This window comes from Bos javanicus, chromosome 3 (assembly GCF_032452875.1).
Source record: "Bos javanicus breed banteng chromosome 3, ARS-OSU_banteng_1.0, whole genome shotgun sequence".
Classification (NCBI taxonomy): domain Eukaryota; kingdom Metazoa; phylum Chordata; class Mammalia; order Artiodactyla; family Bovidae; genus Bos; species Bos javanicus.
The window spans coordinates 100,802,660-100,818,022 of record NC_083870.1 but is presented as its reverse complement, the minus strand read 5'-3'; the positions used below and the strand labels follow the sequence as shown (position 1 = coordinate 100,818,022).

General features: G+C 43.0%; 1 protein-coding gene across 1 annotated transcript; it reads right to left on the bottom strand.

Annotated features, from left to right (window-relative positions):
* Positions 1–747: 747 nt before the first annotated feature.
* PRDX1 (peroxiredoxin 1) lies at positions 748–14,899 on the bottom strand. The gene is made up of 6 exons (XM_061413141.1): positions 14,483–14,899; positions 12,492–12,608; positions 10,714–10,867; positions 9,866–9,988; positions 9,468–9,598; positions 748–1,088 (listed from the first exon to the last, which is right to left on the bottom strand). Exons 2-6 carry the CDS (start codon positions 12,595–12,597, stop codon positions 1,003–1,005), a joined length of 600 nt encoding a protein of 199 aa, XP_061269125.1. The 5' UTR covers positions 12,598–12,608; positions 14,483–14,899; the 3' UTR covers positions 748–1,002.
* Between the last annotated feature and the right edge of the window lie 464 nt (positions 14,900–15,363).

Here is a 15,363-nt window from a genome sequence, read left to right as displayed (position 1 = left end):
GCCAGGCTTCCCTGTCCATCACCAACTCCCAGACCTTACTCATGTCCGAGTTCGTGATGTCCTCCAACCATCTCATCCTGTCATCCCCTTCTGCCTTCAGTCTTTCCCAGCATCAGGAAAGATAGGGCTTCCCTGATAGCTCATTTGGGAAAGAATCCACCTGCAATGCAGGAGACCCTGGTTTGATTCCTGGGTTGGGAAGATTCACTGGAGAAGGGGGAAATGCTACCCACTCACAGTTTTCTGGTCTGGAGAACTCCATGGACTGTATATAGTCCATGCAGTTGCAAAGAGTCGGACAAGACTGAGCGACTTTCATGAGGACAAGAACTATCCTTAATTCAAGGCTGGAAACCCAGGGAAGCCAAGAGGTGCTCACCACTGTTCTTTTGACACAGAAAGCCAGCCCTGGGTTTGTCTCCCTCTTTCAGTTCCAAAGGTACCTAAAGCCCATAACTGTCATCTTTCATAGATCCAGTCCCAGGCATTCATCCAGGTTTTCATGTAGCCCTCCTAGTACTGTAAGTGTCAGGCACCTCATTGCAACCCAGCCTACAGCATAAACTGCAGCACCTTGGCTGATACTGTAGCAGGTCTTGCTCTTTTCCCTGTTGTCTATGTACATTTTCCCTCAATATCATTTCACGATTCTGAGGCAGCTCTCGCACCTCATTTTCTCCCAGAAAAGCAGACTAAATTCCTCTTAAAAGCTTCCCCTGCCCCACAACCAATGAAGAATCAACAAGGTCTCATTTCAAATTTAATACAACTACAAAAGATCAAGTGATACCCCCTTACAGTATACATCAGTTGGCCTGGCTCAGGTCTTTCTGTCCAGAGGAAGAAAGGCTGGCGTCCCCAACCCCTGCAGGAAAGGCCCGTCCTGTCCCACACCACATCCTGGCGGAGTGTAAGATCATGGTTTTAAGCACAAAAATAGGACAAAAGAGGTTTTGTTTTCAAGGCCGCCTACTGCAGCCTGGCCCTAAAACGGCCGAGCGCTCACTTCTGCTTAGAGAAATATTCTTTGCTCTTCTGGACATCAGGCTTGATGGTATCACTGCCAGGCTTCCAGCCAGCTGGGCACACTGCAAGAGGAAGGGTACTGATTAATAACCAGATCAGTGGTAAGCTCCACCCTCCTAAGGACAACTGGATGCCTAAAAAACCAAATCTGAGCCCTAAAGAGCTTCAACATTCAGGTGCCAGGAGGTCTATCCTCCAGTCAGATCATTCAGCCTATCAGTACAAAACTAAATATGCAAGTTAATCCTCACTGTAGCCCGAGTTACTATTCTTAATTTGTTCATGCAGTAACTGAAATTTAAAGAAATTAACAACAATGATGCTGGTCATCTATTCATACCATATACAAGAAATTTACTTAAAAACACATCAACAACCTAAATGGAAGAGCTAAAACCATAAATTCTTTATTTTTTAATTGAAGGATAATTGCTTTACAGAATTTTGTTTTCTGGCAAACCTCAACATGAATCAACCATAGGTATACATGTCCCCTCCCTCCTATCTCCCTCCCCATCCCACCCCTCTAGGTTGATACAGAGTTCCCTGAGACATACAGCAAATTCCCTTTTGCTATCTAATTTACATATGGTAATGTAAGTTTCCATGTTACTCTCTCCATACATCTCACCCTCTCCTCCCTTCTCCCCATGTCCCTAAGTCTGTTCTCTATGTCTTATATAAAATTTTTTGTACCATCTTTCTAGATTCCATATATATACACGATCATATACGATATTTATCTTTATCTGACTTACTTCAGTTTGTATAATGGGCTCTAAGTTCATCCAAAAATCCATAAATTCTTTGAAGACAACTCACAGAATGGGAAAAAAATATTTACAAATCGTATCTAATGAGGGATTAATAGCCAAAATTAAATCCAAACTCCCACAACAACAAAAAGACAATTAAAAATGAGCAACGGACTTGAAAAAAGATGTATCTCCAAAGATATACAAATGATCAATAAACACATGAAAATATGCTATCACTAGTCATTATGGAAATACAAATCAAAACCACAATGAGATACCACTTCATATCCCCTAAGATGGCTAGTCAAAAAAAAAAAGTAAATGCTGGGAAGGATATAAAGAACGCTTGGTATTGCTGCTGCTGCTGCTGCTGTTAGTGATGTAAAATGGTACAGGTGCTGTGGGAAAGTCTGAAAATTCCTTAAGAATCTAAATACACAAGAACCATAGGACCCAGAAATTCTACTCCTATGTATATATTCAAAGTAACTAGAAACGAGGATTCAGATATATTCACCAGTATTTTACCAACATTATTCACAATAGCCAAAAGGTGGAAAAAACCTGTTAACAGACAAAATGTAGTATACATAAGAAAAGTCAAAGTTGCTTAGTCGTGTCCAACTCCTTGCGACTCCATGGATTATAACCCAACAGGCTAGTCTGTCCATGGGATTCTCCAGGCAAGAATACTGGAGGGGGTTGCTTTACCCCTCGCTCCAGGGGATTTTCCCCACCCAGGGATTGAACCTGCATCCTGCATTGCAGGCAGATTCTTTCCTGTCTCAGCCACCAAGCATCCATATACAATTAAATATTATTCAGCCTTTAAAAAGAATGAAGTTCTGATACATACTGCTGCAACGAAGTCGCTTCAGTCGTGTCCGACTCTGTGCGACCCCATAGACGGCAGCCCACCAGGCTCCCCCATCCCTGGGATTTTCCAGGGAAGAACACTGGAGTGGGTTGCCATTTCCTTCTCCAATGCATGAAAATGAAAAGTGAAAGTGAAGTTGCTCAGTCGTGTCCGACCCTCAGCGACCCCATGGACTGTAGCCCACCAGGCTCCTCCATCCATGAGATTTTCCAGGCAAGAGTACTGGAATGGGGTGCTATTGCCTTCTCCCTGACACATACTACAGCCTGGATAAACTTTTGAGAACCTTGAAAACATTATGCCAAGTGAAAGAAACCAGACACAAATGGATAAACATTGTATGGTTTCACGCACATAATATTTAAGATAGGTAAATTCATAGATGCAGAAAGTTGAACGGAAGTTACAAAAGGCTGGAGGGAAAGGGGAATGGTGAGTTATTTCTTCATGGTTACTACTACTACTGCTTATTTGGGATGATGAAAAAGTTTGAGAAATAGTGGTGATATACAACACTGAATGTAACTAGTACCCAAGAATTATACACTTAAAAAGGTAAATTCTATCATATATAACCACAGTAAACACTGACCAAAAAAATAAAAAGTGACTTACCCCCATTCCCAAGAAAAACACAAGCTAAAAAATGACAAAGTTAGGACTGTGTAAACCCTAACACTAAGCTGCTGCTTCTATCAGCTGGCTCTTCAGAGATATGAAGGCAGCACTTTGTCTTCAGTTCAGTTCAGTCACTCAGTCGTGTCCGACTCTTTGCGACCCCATGAATCACAGCACGCCAGGCCTCCCTGTCCATCACCAACTCCCAGAGTTCACCCAGACTCACATCCATCGAGTCAGTGATGCCATCCAGCCATCCCATCTTCTGTTGTCCCCTTCTCCTCCTGCCCCCAATCCCTCCCAGCATCAGAGTCTTTTCCAATGAGTCAGCTCTTCACATGAGGTGGCCAAAGTACTGGAGTTTCAGCCTTAGCATCATTCCTTCCAAAGAAATCCCGGGACTGATCTCCTTCAGAATGGACTGGCTGGATCTCCTTGCAGTCCAAGGGACTTTCAAGAGTCTTCTCCAACACCACAGTTCAAAAGCACCAATTCTTCGGCTCTCAGCTTTCTTCACAGTCCAACTCTCACATCCATACATGACCACTGGAAAAACTATAGCCTTGACTAGACGGACCTTTTTGGTAAAGTAATGTCTCTGCTTTTCAATATGCTATCTAAGTTGGACATAACTTTCCTTCCAAGGAGTAAAGCGTCTTTTAATCTCATGGCTGCAGTCACCATCTGCAGTGATTTTGGAGCCCCTCAAAATAAAGTCTGACACTGTTTCCACTGTTTCCCCATCTATTTCCCATGAAGTGATGGGACCAGATGCCATGATCTTTGTTTTCTGAATGTTGAGCTTTAAGCCAACTTTTTATTCTCCACTTTCACTATCATCAAGAGGCTTTTTAGTTCCTCTTCACTTTCTGCCATAAGGGTGGTGTCATCTGCATATCTGAGGTTATTGATATTTCTCCCGGCAATCTTGATTCCAGCTTGTGCTTCTTCCAGTCCAGCGTTTCTCATGATGTACTCTGCATAGAAGTTAAATAAGCAGGGTGACCATATACAGCCTTGACGTACTCCTTTTCCTATTTGGAATCAGTCTGTTAACTGTTGTTTTCTGACCTGCATACAGATTTCTCAAGAGGCAGGTCAGGTGGTCTGGTATTCCCATCTCTTTCACAATTTTCCAGTTTATTGTGATCCACACAGTCAAAGGCTTTGGCATAGTCAAAAATAGATGTTTTTCTGGAACTCTCTTGCTTTTTCCATGATCCAGCGGATGTTGGCAATTTGATCTCTGGTTCACGTATTGCTGAAGCCTGGCTTGGAGAATTTGGAGCATTACTTTATTAGCATGTGAAATGAGTGCAATTGTGCGGTAGTTTGAGCATTCTTTGGCATTGCCTTTCTTTGGGATTGGAATGAAAACTGACCTTTTCCAGTCCTGTGGCCACTGCTGAGTTTTCCAAATTTGCTGGCATATTGAGTGCAGCACTTTAACAGCATCATCTTTTAGGATTTGAAATAGCTCAACTGGAATTCCATCACCTCCACTAGCTTTGTTCGTAGTGATGCTTTCTAAGGCCCACTTGACTTCACATTCCAGGATGTCTGGCTCTAGGTGAGTGATCACACCATCGTGATTATCTGGGTCGTGAAGATCTTTTTTGTACAGTTCTTCTGTGTATTCTTGCCACCTCTTAATATCTTCTGCTTCTGGTAGGTCCATACCATTTCTGTCCTTTATTGAGCCCATCTTTGCATGAAATGTTCCCTTGGTATCTCTAACTTTCTTGAAGAGATCTCTAGTCTTTCCCATTCTGTTGTTTTCCTCTTTCTTTGCATTGATCGCTGAAGAAGGCTTTCTTATCTCTCCTTGCTATTCTTTGGAACTCTGCATTCAGATGCTTATATCTTTCCTCTTCTCCTTTGCTTTTCGCTTCTATTCTTTTCACAGCTATTTGTAAGGCCTCCCCAGACAGCCATTTTGCTTTTTTGCATTCCTTTTCCACGGGGACGGTCTTGATCCCTGTCTCCTGTACAATGTCACGAACCTCATTCCATAGTTCATCAGGCACTCTATCAGATCTAGTCCCTTAAATCTATTTCTCACTTCCACTGTATAATCATAAGGGATTTGATTTAGGTCATACCTGAATGGTCTAGTGGTTTTCCCTACTTTCTTCAATTTAAGTCTGAATTTGGTAATAAGTAGTTCATGATCTGAGCCACAGTCAGCTCCCGGTCTTGTTTTTCTTGACTGTATAGAGATTCTCCATCTTTGGCTGCAAAGAACATAATCAATCTGATTTCAGTGTAGACCATCTGGTGATGTCCATGTGTAGTCTTCTCTTAGGTTGTTGGAAGAGGGTGTTTGCTATGACCAGTGCATTTTCTTGGCAAAACTCTATTAGTCTTTGCCCTGCTTCATTCTGTATTCCAAGGCCAAATTTGCCTGTTACTCCAGGTGTCTCTTGACTTCCTACTTTTGCATTCCAGTCCCCTATAATGAAAAGGACATCTTTTTGGGGTGTTAGTTCTAAAATAGGTCTTGTAGGTCTTCATAGAACTGTTCAACTTCAGCTTCTTCTGCGTTACTGGTTGGGGCATAGACTTAGATTACTGTGATATTGAATGGTTTGCCTTGGAAACAAACAGAGATCATTCTGTCGTTTTTGAGATTGCATCCAAGTACTGCATTACGGACTCTTTTGTTGACCATGATGGCTACTCCATTTCTTCTGAGGGATTCCTGTCCACAGTAGTAGATATAATGGTCATCTGAGTTAAATTCACCCATTCCAGTCCATTTGAGTTCGCTGATTCCTAGAATGTCGACATTTCAGTCTTGCCATCTCTTGTTTGACTACTTCCAATTTGCCTTGATTCATGGACTTGACATTCCAGGTTCCTATGCAATATTGCTCTTTACAGCATCGGACCTTGCTTCTATCACCAGTCACATCCACAGCTGGGTATTGTGTTCTTAGACAAACACTAAGTTTGTCTTAGTGTTCCTTAACTCTGCCAAACAAGAATGCCTGAAACAAAGGGGCAGGACCTCCACAGAAGGTCCTGCTTGTTTCACTAAGTAATCGCCTTCTATACATTGGTAAGCAAAGGTCTGAGTTTGAATCTCTCAAATACTTTATGCAAAAGCATAATCTTCAGTCTTTCCTATCACCCTGAGTTAGCAATGCTCCCTGGGAAAACCTGAGGAAAGTGAGATAAGGGGAGTGATCTCTGATATTCCACTCTTAACCTGTTGTTTTGTCTTGCAGGAGACATGTAGTCACCAAAGTCCAGTAACGAAGCAGCAAAAGTCTCACTTTCTCAAGTGAGTGAAACGAAGCCCTTTTCTTCCCCTCTAAGGATGTCATTGGAGAAGGCAATGGCACCCCACTCCAGTACTCTTGCCTGGAAAATCCCATGGATGGAGGAGCCTGGTAGGCTGCAGTCCATGGGGTCGCAGAGTCGGACTCGACTGAGCGACTTCACTTTCACTTTTAACTTTCACGCATTGGAGAAGGAAATGGAAACCCACTCCAGTGTTCTTGCCTGGAGAATCCCAGGGATGGGGAAGCCTGGTGGGCTGCCGTCTATGGGGTCACACAGAGTTACACGACTGATGCGACTTAGCAGCAGCAGCAAGGATGTCATAGCCTCAGAGGTCAGATTCTACAAACAGCCATCTGCGAACAAGGTATGTATGCACTTAGCTGCTTTACAAAATCTCCATTTGATCCTTACATAGTCATTGGCTTTAGTGCCAGCAAAGGGTTAGAGCACAGGTCATAAGTATAAACAAGCTTCTGAGAATAAAGAGCAGCATAAAATCAGTGACCAGACCCAGCAGTTTACCACCAGGAAAACCAAAGATTCTTCTGTCCAGGAAGAAAACACAGCTTTAGAAGAGCCCAATTACAAACCACGACACCAAGATAGAAGGAATAATGAGCCAGAAAGAAGAACCTTGACAACTTAGTATCCTTGCACTAAGGCCTCTTGGCACTTAAGACTGTACCAATAATCAATGACAGGAAAGAAAGATCCACACTTGGGACTCATACCCAACAGTGCTGGATTTTAAGAATATGAAGCTCAGCAGAACTGGCTGAGTCCCACATTGACCAGCTTTCAACAGAACCTGAAGTACAACTCTCCCTAACACAGACGGCTCTAAACAATGCCTTTCTCATCATTTTAAACTATGTAAAAAAAAGAGGGCTTTGAATTTTGATCCCAGTTCTACCATTAACTGAATACATACAGTGTTTAAATAGTGGTTTATTGGTCCTAAAAATAGAAACACAGGGGCTTCCCTGGTGATTCACTGGTGAAGATTCTGCCTGCCAACACAAGAGACATTTCCATCCCTGACCCAGGAAGATCCCACATGTCACAGAACAACTAAGCCCGCACACCACAACCATGGAGCCTAATTTCAGAGCCCAGGAGTCACAACTACTGAAGCCTGAGTGCCCTAGAGCCCGTAGTCCACAAGAGGAGCCCCCACAATGAGAAGCCCTCACACTGCAACTAGAGAGTAGCCCCCACTTGCAACTAGAGAAAGCCCAAGTAGCAATGAAGACCCAACAGAGCCAAAAATAAATAAATTTTTGAAAAATTTAATTTTTGAAAAATTAAAAAAAAATAGGAACATAGGATTTAAGTAAAAAATTTCTTTGTAGTATTGTCAGTTCACCCTTTTCTCTGCTAAAATGTAATACAGGTTCACTCAAAGATCCCCCCCAAAAAAGTGTAAATTCAAGATAAAAGAAATTTTAAAGCAAAATAGGAATGTAGGATATACAAATATCAGATCATTATGTTGTATACCTGAAACTAACATGTATCTCAATTTTAAAAACAGGACTGTAGGATTATTTGTCAAATAACATGACAGCACCTGGTAGAGTGCTTGATATCCACAGGCAATCAAATACTATCGTATTATAAGCCATTAAAGACTGCACACAGAAAGCTGTGCTTGTTTTAGTGGGATGGGAAGCACCGGAGAACAAGAGTGTGAAGAAGCAAGCTTCACAACTCATGAAAACTTGGGTTCAAGAGTCTATTGCAGTAAAAATTAATTAAAAAGTCTATACTACACATGCAAGGGAAAGTCCAATAAAGGGCCAACTTTGCCACCCATTTCCTCAGCTCCTTCCATCTTTGTTCTGAACCATTCTCCACCAGAGGGCAGTCTCAGCTGCTGTCTGCTTCAATCCAGGGTAAAGCCTACACATACTTCTGCAAATGGTGCCTTCTGATTGCCATTACCTACTAGCCTTCCACTCCAGCCAAACTAGCACTTTTGGGTCCCCCAAACACCACTAATCCAGACTCTTAACTTCCACCTCCTGTAACTCATGAGATCCGAGCAGTGATCACAACTATTTTATATCCTCAATTACATTAAGCTGGGGTGGCTGGGTGGGGTTCAAGATCCCCTTCCCCCTACATATCCAGCACTTGCAGCAGACTGAGGAGCTGTTCTTTAAACTCTTAGCTGGAATAAGGTGGTCTCATTAAAAGCAACAACTCCACTGGGCCAAAGTGGGGAGTTTTCAGAAGCTACAGTCTTATAAACTGAGAACCTGGGAGCAAGCAGTTCAGGACTTTATCAAAAACACTTCAAGGGGACTATTTCAGATGAGAAGGACCAGAGCAGTAAGAAAGACCTACACTCTAGCGAATGCTAGACAAAAACCATAAATTGAATCTTCTCAGTCATGTTTAGATTTTACAAGGACAGACTCAACAAAAACATCGTCTTGAATCCTGAAACTTCTCTAAGGACCTAGAGATTTCACCTCAAACCTTCTTGCCCTCATCCCTCCTCAAAAAAATTTTTCTATTGAGCATTTATATAATTTGGTATTTGGTGACTATAATTCTTATAGATACAAAAAATATCCTGCACAACAGAATGAATTTGTAAAAGACAAAAATGTTAACACCTATGAAATCCTCCTACACTTTAACAAGTTGAATCTGCAGCAGTAAGTAATTCTAAATGAGCAGGGTAGAAGCTGGGAATATGCAGTTGGAACAAAAAGCCTTTATATTCTCCTCCCCAAGCTTTTCTATTACCTCACCCCCACAACCCACTATAATCCAGAGACTGCAATTTCTTAAAGAGACATAATAACCCTTTTCCTGTCTGGTAGACTTTGCTCCCACCATCTTTCCCACCCTATCACTCCACTGTCCTGTCACCAGGCAAACTGGCTTACCTTCCCCATGTTTATCAGTAAACTGGAAGGCCTGAACTAGTCTCAGCGTCTCATCCACAGAGCGGCCGACAGGAAGGTCGTTTATGGTGATCTGTCGAAGGATTCCTTTATCGTCAATAATAAAAAGGCCCCTGGAAGAAAATATTTAAGGTCAGAGGGAGAGAGTACAGTTTTAGAAATTGCTGTTAAGAGTAAATCAGCAGAAACTGGCCTTCCCCTTAGGTCCTGCATAAAGAATGAAACCATTATGCCATCCACCTTAAACTTACACAGTGATGTATATCAATTATTTCTCAACAAAACAGGAAAAAAAACAAAATAAGAAAAGTCTCCACAGATCACAGCTCTACTTATAAAAGATCTTCAGCCAATCAGCCAGTTTCCTGGTGCATATATACCTGAATGAGATGCCTTCATCGGCCTTTAAGACCCCATAGTCCTGAGCAATGGTGCGCTTGGGGTCTGATATCAAGGGAATGTTCATGGGTCCCAGTCCTCCTTGTTTCTTGGGTGTGTTGATCCTATAGTAAAAAAACACACATACAATCACACTCATTAAAATTCTTCTATAACAAAAGCATTAACTGTATCTATCCCACTCCAATGTTGCTAATCTAACTGCCCAGACAACTTAAAATAAATTTTTTCCAGCAGTAAATGATGGTTTAGTCCCTAAGTTGTGTCCAACTCTTGGGACCCCATGGACTGTAGCCTGCCAGGCTCTTCTGTCCATGGGATTTTCCAGGCAAGAATACTGGAGTGGATTGCCATTTCCTTCTCCAGGGGATCTTTCGAACCCAGGAATTGAGCCCGGGTCTCCCGCATTGCAGGCAATTCTTTACCGACTAAGCTATGAGGGAAGCCCAGCAGTAAATGGCTGAGGCCAATTAAAATCACCAGGTACACTCAGTTGCAACCCAAGCTGCTTTCCCTCTGCTGCTAAGTTATAGGAGCAACAAGAGGAAGTCAGAGCATTTGTACTCCTTCCAAGAGGAGCCAGAAGTCAATACTTGAAAGTCTATTGCCAAAGCCTCCGGGTTCTAGTTGCTGCTTAAAAGTTCCTATGCCTGGACTTCCTTGGTGGTCCAGTGGTTAAGACTTCTACCACGCTTCCACTGCATGAGGCAAAGGTTTGATTCCTGGTTGGAGAATTAAGATCCCACATGCCACACAGCACAGCTACCAAAAAAAAAATCCATAATAATTTTCTACAATAAGCCCATGCCAAATGGACCAAGAGATTTACCATGCCAGGTGACAGAAGTGAGAATCCACAGAAGCACCAATCACTTGGCAGTTGAGTTTCTTAAATTCTTCTGCCCTATCACTGAAAGCAATGATCTCCGTGGGGCACACAAAGGTGAAGTCAAGTGGGTAAAAGAAGAACACAACATATTTTCCTGAAAAAAAAAAAAAAAAAGCCCATTATCCTTTGAAATAGACTTCCTTGCTTTGCAGAGAATGTAAACCTAAAGACATTTTCCTATGGGAAAAAAGAAGCCTTTTTAAACTGATGGCAGACAACTGTTAAAACACCAAGATGCTCAACACAGATGATGCCTAGCAGCTACTGTAGAACCTCGGCTGTAAGAATTTTCCTTCTTCCATGTTAGCTGCCAACTACAGATAAGCACTGTTCAGTCTAATTTTGATCTTCTCTGGGTAGTTAAAATTAACACAAACACCAAGTTCTTCAGTGAAGAAAAAACAAGGATGCAATCATCTACTGCCAATACTCATATAATCAGTGCCCAGAAAGAGCTTAATGGCTGGATTCTCTGCCACAAGGCAACAAGACCAACAAGAGAAAGTCAGAGCCTTTGGTATTCTTCCACAGTGAACCACAGTAATGTGATAGGTAAGGTCTAAGTGATACCTAAATCATCACAAACATGGTTCAAATAAGTCTGATAGGATGCACAAGCAAAGAAAAAATTTCTAAGACAAAAGTTCCCAAAATTCTCCTGGTAGGTAATAGGATTTCTAGTTGGAATTTTATGAAAGTCATTCTGATTACCAACTGAAGTAGATCTTCAACCTGTCAAGCAGTCTCTCACCAACAATTCCAAATATTCACATTTCCAGATACCAGCAATGTTTCAAAATCAAAATAAGCTGGTCCTTTTGACATTCACTTCAACCTTCCCCCAGGGTTTTGCTAATAAGCTTCAGCAGGTCAAGCCCAGGAGGGCACAGAGCAACTCTTCCTAAACCTCATGCCTTTACCCTTGGGCCAGGGTCACCTCCCTATGGTGCTACTTACTTTGTTTGCCAGGAGGAGCTTCCCTCCATAGGGCCCCACTTATCTGCTCTCATTCCAACCAGTATGTGGAATTTGTTAAGAAATCTAGTCATAGGTTTTACCCAAAAGCTAACTCTATGAACTGCTATATCACCAAGAAAGGTATACTTGACACCTGAGTTCTTAGGTTTAAATGCTAGGAAATCCGTATTTTGAACCGTCCCAGAATACCTTGCTATTCTAGGACAATAAAGTAAAAAGATCCTCATTAGTATTTGCCTGGTGTCTACATGAAACTACTTAACAGAAAGGAGAGTTGTTCCAACTGTGACATCAATTTTTCTCTGGAGGTAAAATGTCAAGGGAACATGCCTAAACCCTCAGTCGTGACACACATTTTTGTAAACTGAACAGTTTCACAGCTCCAAAGACTTGAGCTCTGAGACTTTAAATTGTCCGAGGCTTTAAACTGTAACAAGATAATGAGTTTATCTCCAGTAAAATAACTGAGGAGCAATATTGGGAAGATAATTGAGATATTATGTCCAGATATAATGAAGTATGCACATGCCTTCTCCAGAAGTTGTTTGGACTTGGGAGATCTACCCTATGTTCACTGATGATAATCACCACTTTAATTCAATAGGAAGGCAACAGCCTCTTATCCTAAAGATGTAAAAATCATTTTACACTCAAACATGACAAGAGATACAGAGAGTGAACAAGCCCTCCCTAGATTGTAATATAATTTCATATTAATGAACCTAATTAATTACTCTTACCTTTGTAGTCAGCTAGGCTGATATCCTTGAACTGACCATCTGGCATAACAGCTGTTGCTTTGAACTGGGGGGCACGGTGCCCAATTTTGGCATTCCCTGAAGACATATTGCTATCAGCTGGAAAAGATGAGAGAAAGTGAATTAGAAACAAGTCTTACTTTTCTAGATAACAACCTTCATTTATTTAACAGGCTCAGCTGTAGAAATTGTCCAGTGGTCTTGAATATACACATAAACTTTTATAACAGTAAGAAGCATGAACTGAGCTTTCCAACTTTTCAAACAAAAATATTACACATCTCTGAATCTCAGCTCTGTTTTCATTTTTGAGGGGAGGGACTGTTCATTTGAGATTTTTAAATTTTTATTGGAATATAGTTGATTTAGGAAAAGGCAATGGCACCCCACTCCACTACTCTTGCCTGGGAAATCCCATGGACAGAGGAGCCTGGTAGGCTACAGTCCATGGGGTCGTGAAGAGTCGTACTCGACTGAGCGACTTCACTTTCACGCATTGCAGAAGGAAATGGCAACCCACTCCAGTATTGTTGCCTGGAGAATCCCAGGGATGGGAGCCTGGTGGGCTGCCATCTATGGGGTCGCACAGAGTTGGACACGACTGACGTGACTTAGCAGCAGCATAGTTGATTTACAATGTTGTTTTCACTTTAAAATGGGAATTTCTTTATAAACTGAACTCTTCCTGAACCATCATCTGTACAATTGCTTTTTCTTGTGTACGTTTATTATACAGGTGTACAGAGAGAAGAGAGGAAACTCTCAAACCTGGGCCCAAATGTGCAATGCCATAAACACTGAGCACCCAAGCCCCAGAAGCTGCCATGATGCCCTTTCCCTGGCCTGCACCTCCATCTGCCTTCAGAACGTGGGAAGCACCCTTTAATCTTTCTCTGGGTAGATTTCCCAAGACACACACCCTAAAGCCAATCCAATTTTTTAAGAGGCCAAGTCCAAGATTATGGCATCTGCTCAATTTCAAAATTCTAAGTGTTGTGTTTAAAGCCCAGAAGTCCTTTCAAAAGTGAGTTTACCGAGGGACCAAGATCCTGGAAAAATGGTAAGTAGAACAAGAGTCAATTTATCGCCAAAAAGCAATATAACACTGGATTCACCCTGGTCAAGACCAAGGTAAGATTTAACCCAGTAAGTCATCAGTTTGATAATCCCAAGAAGCTAACTTTTCAAGTCCCCAAATTCTTGGTTCATAATACTACAACCATAAGAAAGACTGAACATCGACTGTGACAATTAAAAACCCAACCAAACACAGGAGGTGACCCTCCTTATTCAAACCTGCTTTTCCAAGGGATCCCCACGCCCACTAAAGCACGACCAAGAGCGGGGGGCGGGGATGCTGCTGGAGTTCCACCGGGTGTGTCCCCTTCAGGAAATCGCCCCTTGAAGGTCCCTGGTAAAAGCCACACCCTCAAAACCCGCTTCTTGTACCCTCCCTGCCACTCCCATCATCACCCCCACCCTAGCACCTCAGAAAGCTCAGCAGAAGAGTGCTCAGTCTTCACCGAGGGCATTTAGAATCACTACAAACCCCATTCTGCAGGTGGAAAAATAAAGACGGAGAACGGAATCTTAGGTAACTTTCCACACCTGAAGATGGGGAACAGTCTCTCCCTCTACTACACGACCGACGGCTAGCCCTCAGTTCCTGATCAGTTTGCAGATTCACTCGAGAAGTTTCCCTTACCCGCCCGTCAGGAGACTCCATCACCACCAACCCGCCCAGACGCTACGCCAAGCCAATCACCGCTTTCTGCTTGTATTGCTGGGGGTAGGGGAGACTCAAGCTGCCGTTAGCCTCGGGTTTCAACCTCGTCCCCGCACCCAAAGGAGCCCTACATGAGGATCGCTTCGCCTGGCCGCCTTCTTTGTCCGAGGAGCCCAGCTGAGTTCGGCGGGCCCCGAGAAGACGGAAAAGGTGACGGGCGGGGCGGGGGCGCTGCCCTTATACTCACCAGTTCCACTGAAATAGGACCGACACCAGCGAGGAAGAAGACACGTGAGGTGTGCGCGAGGCGCTGCCTTTATAGCCTGTAAGGCTCTCGCGAGAGTCAGGGCGGGCCGGGGGTGCAGGCGGGGGAATGGGGAGGGGGATATGGCCAGAGCACCGCCCCGACCCAACGTGCCCCGCCAGGATGACTCAGCGCTTTCTCTTGCTGGGGGCGGGCTCCCGCCCTTAGAGTACCAATCCCCCTCCTCGCCGCCGACGGTTGAGGTCGGAGTTTGAGGGGTTCTTTCAATCCTTTCAGAACACGAACGCCTCCTTCTTGTTCGTAAGGCCCAAACCAGGGTACGGGCCGTCGCTGCTGCTCACGGAAGACTACGTCTAACCAAACCCTGAAGAGAACGATCTCTTCAAGTATTTCTGAAATATTCCGCCCCTATTTCCGCAGCCTCTGCTCTAGTACTGATCTTCCGTAACCCTATTTAGACAGCCTCCCTTATTGTTCTTCCTTATAACAGGGTTGTTGCATTCCAGCTCCCCTGCATGAATTCCTATCCCATCCACTCCACTGCGGCTGGAGGAAATCTTTCTGAAATCTGATCTCATTCATTCACCTCTTTGATTTGTGGTTCATAGAAACTGGGACTCTGTCTTCCTGGGTTAAAACTTGTTATTTTATGTGTGGCCTTCAGGCAAGAGTCTTAATCAATTAGCCTTACTTTTCTCGCCTGTAAAATGGGAATACTATGAATTCTTTGTTGAGATCATCTCTAGCTTATTTAGCAATTCTCATATATTAAAAGTGTTAGCTGTTGTTATTAGTGTAACTCTTCTTGCTCCTCTGTTGTAACTCCTAGGACAGAGAGTAACTGAAAACTCAGGCTTTTGTTC

Excerpts from the sequence above, each read along its gene's own strand:
- PRDX1 (XM_061413141.1), bottom strand. The coding sequence starts at position 12,597 with ATGTCTTCAGGGAATGCCAAAATTGGGCACCGTGCCCCCCAGTTCAAA. Across the intron at positions 9,599-9,865 it reads GATGAAGGCATCTCATTCAG|GGGCCTTTTTATTATTGACG; the intron begins GTATATATGCAC and ends ATTTTCTTCCAG. Across the intron at positions 1,089-9,467 it reads TACTGATAAACATGGGGAAG|TGTGCCCAGCTGGCTGGAAG; the intron begins GTAAGCCAGTTT and ends TTCCTCTTGCAG.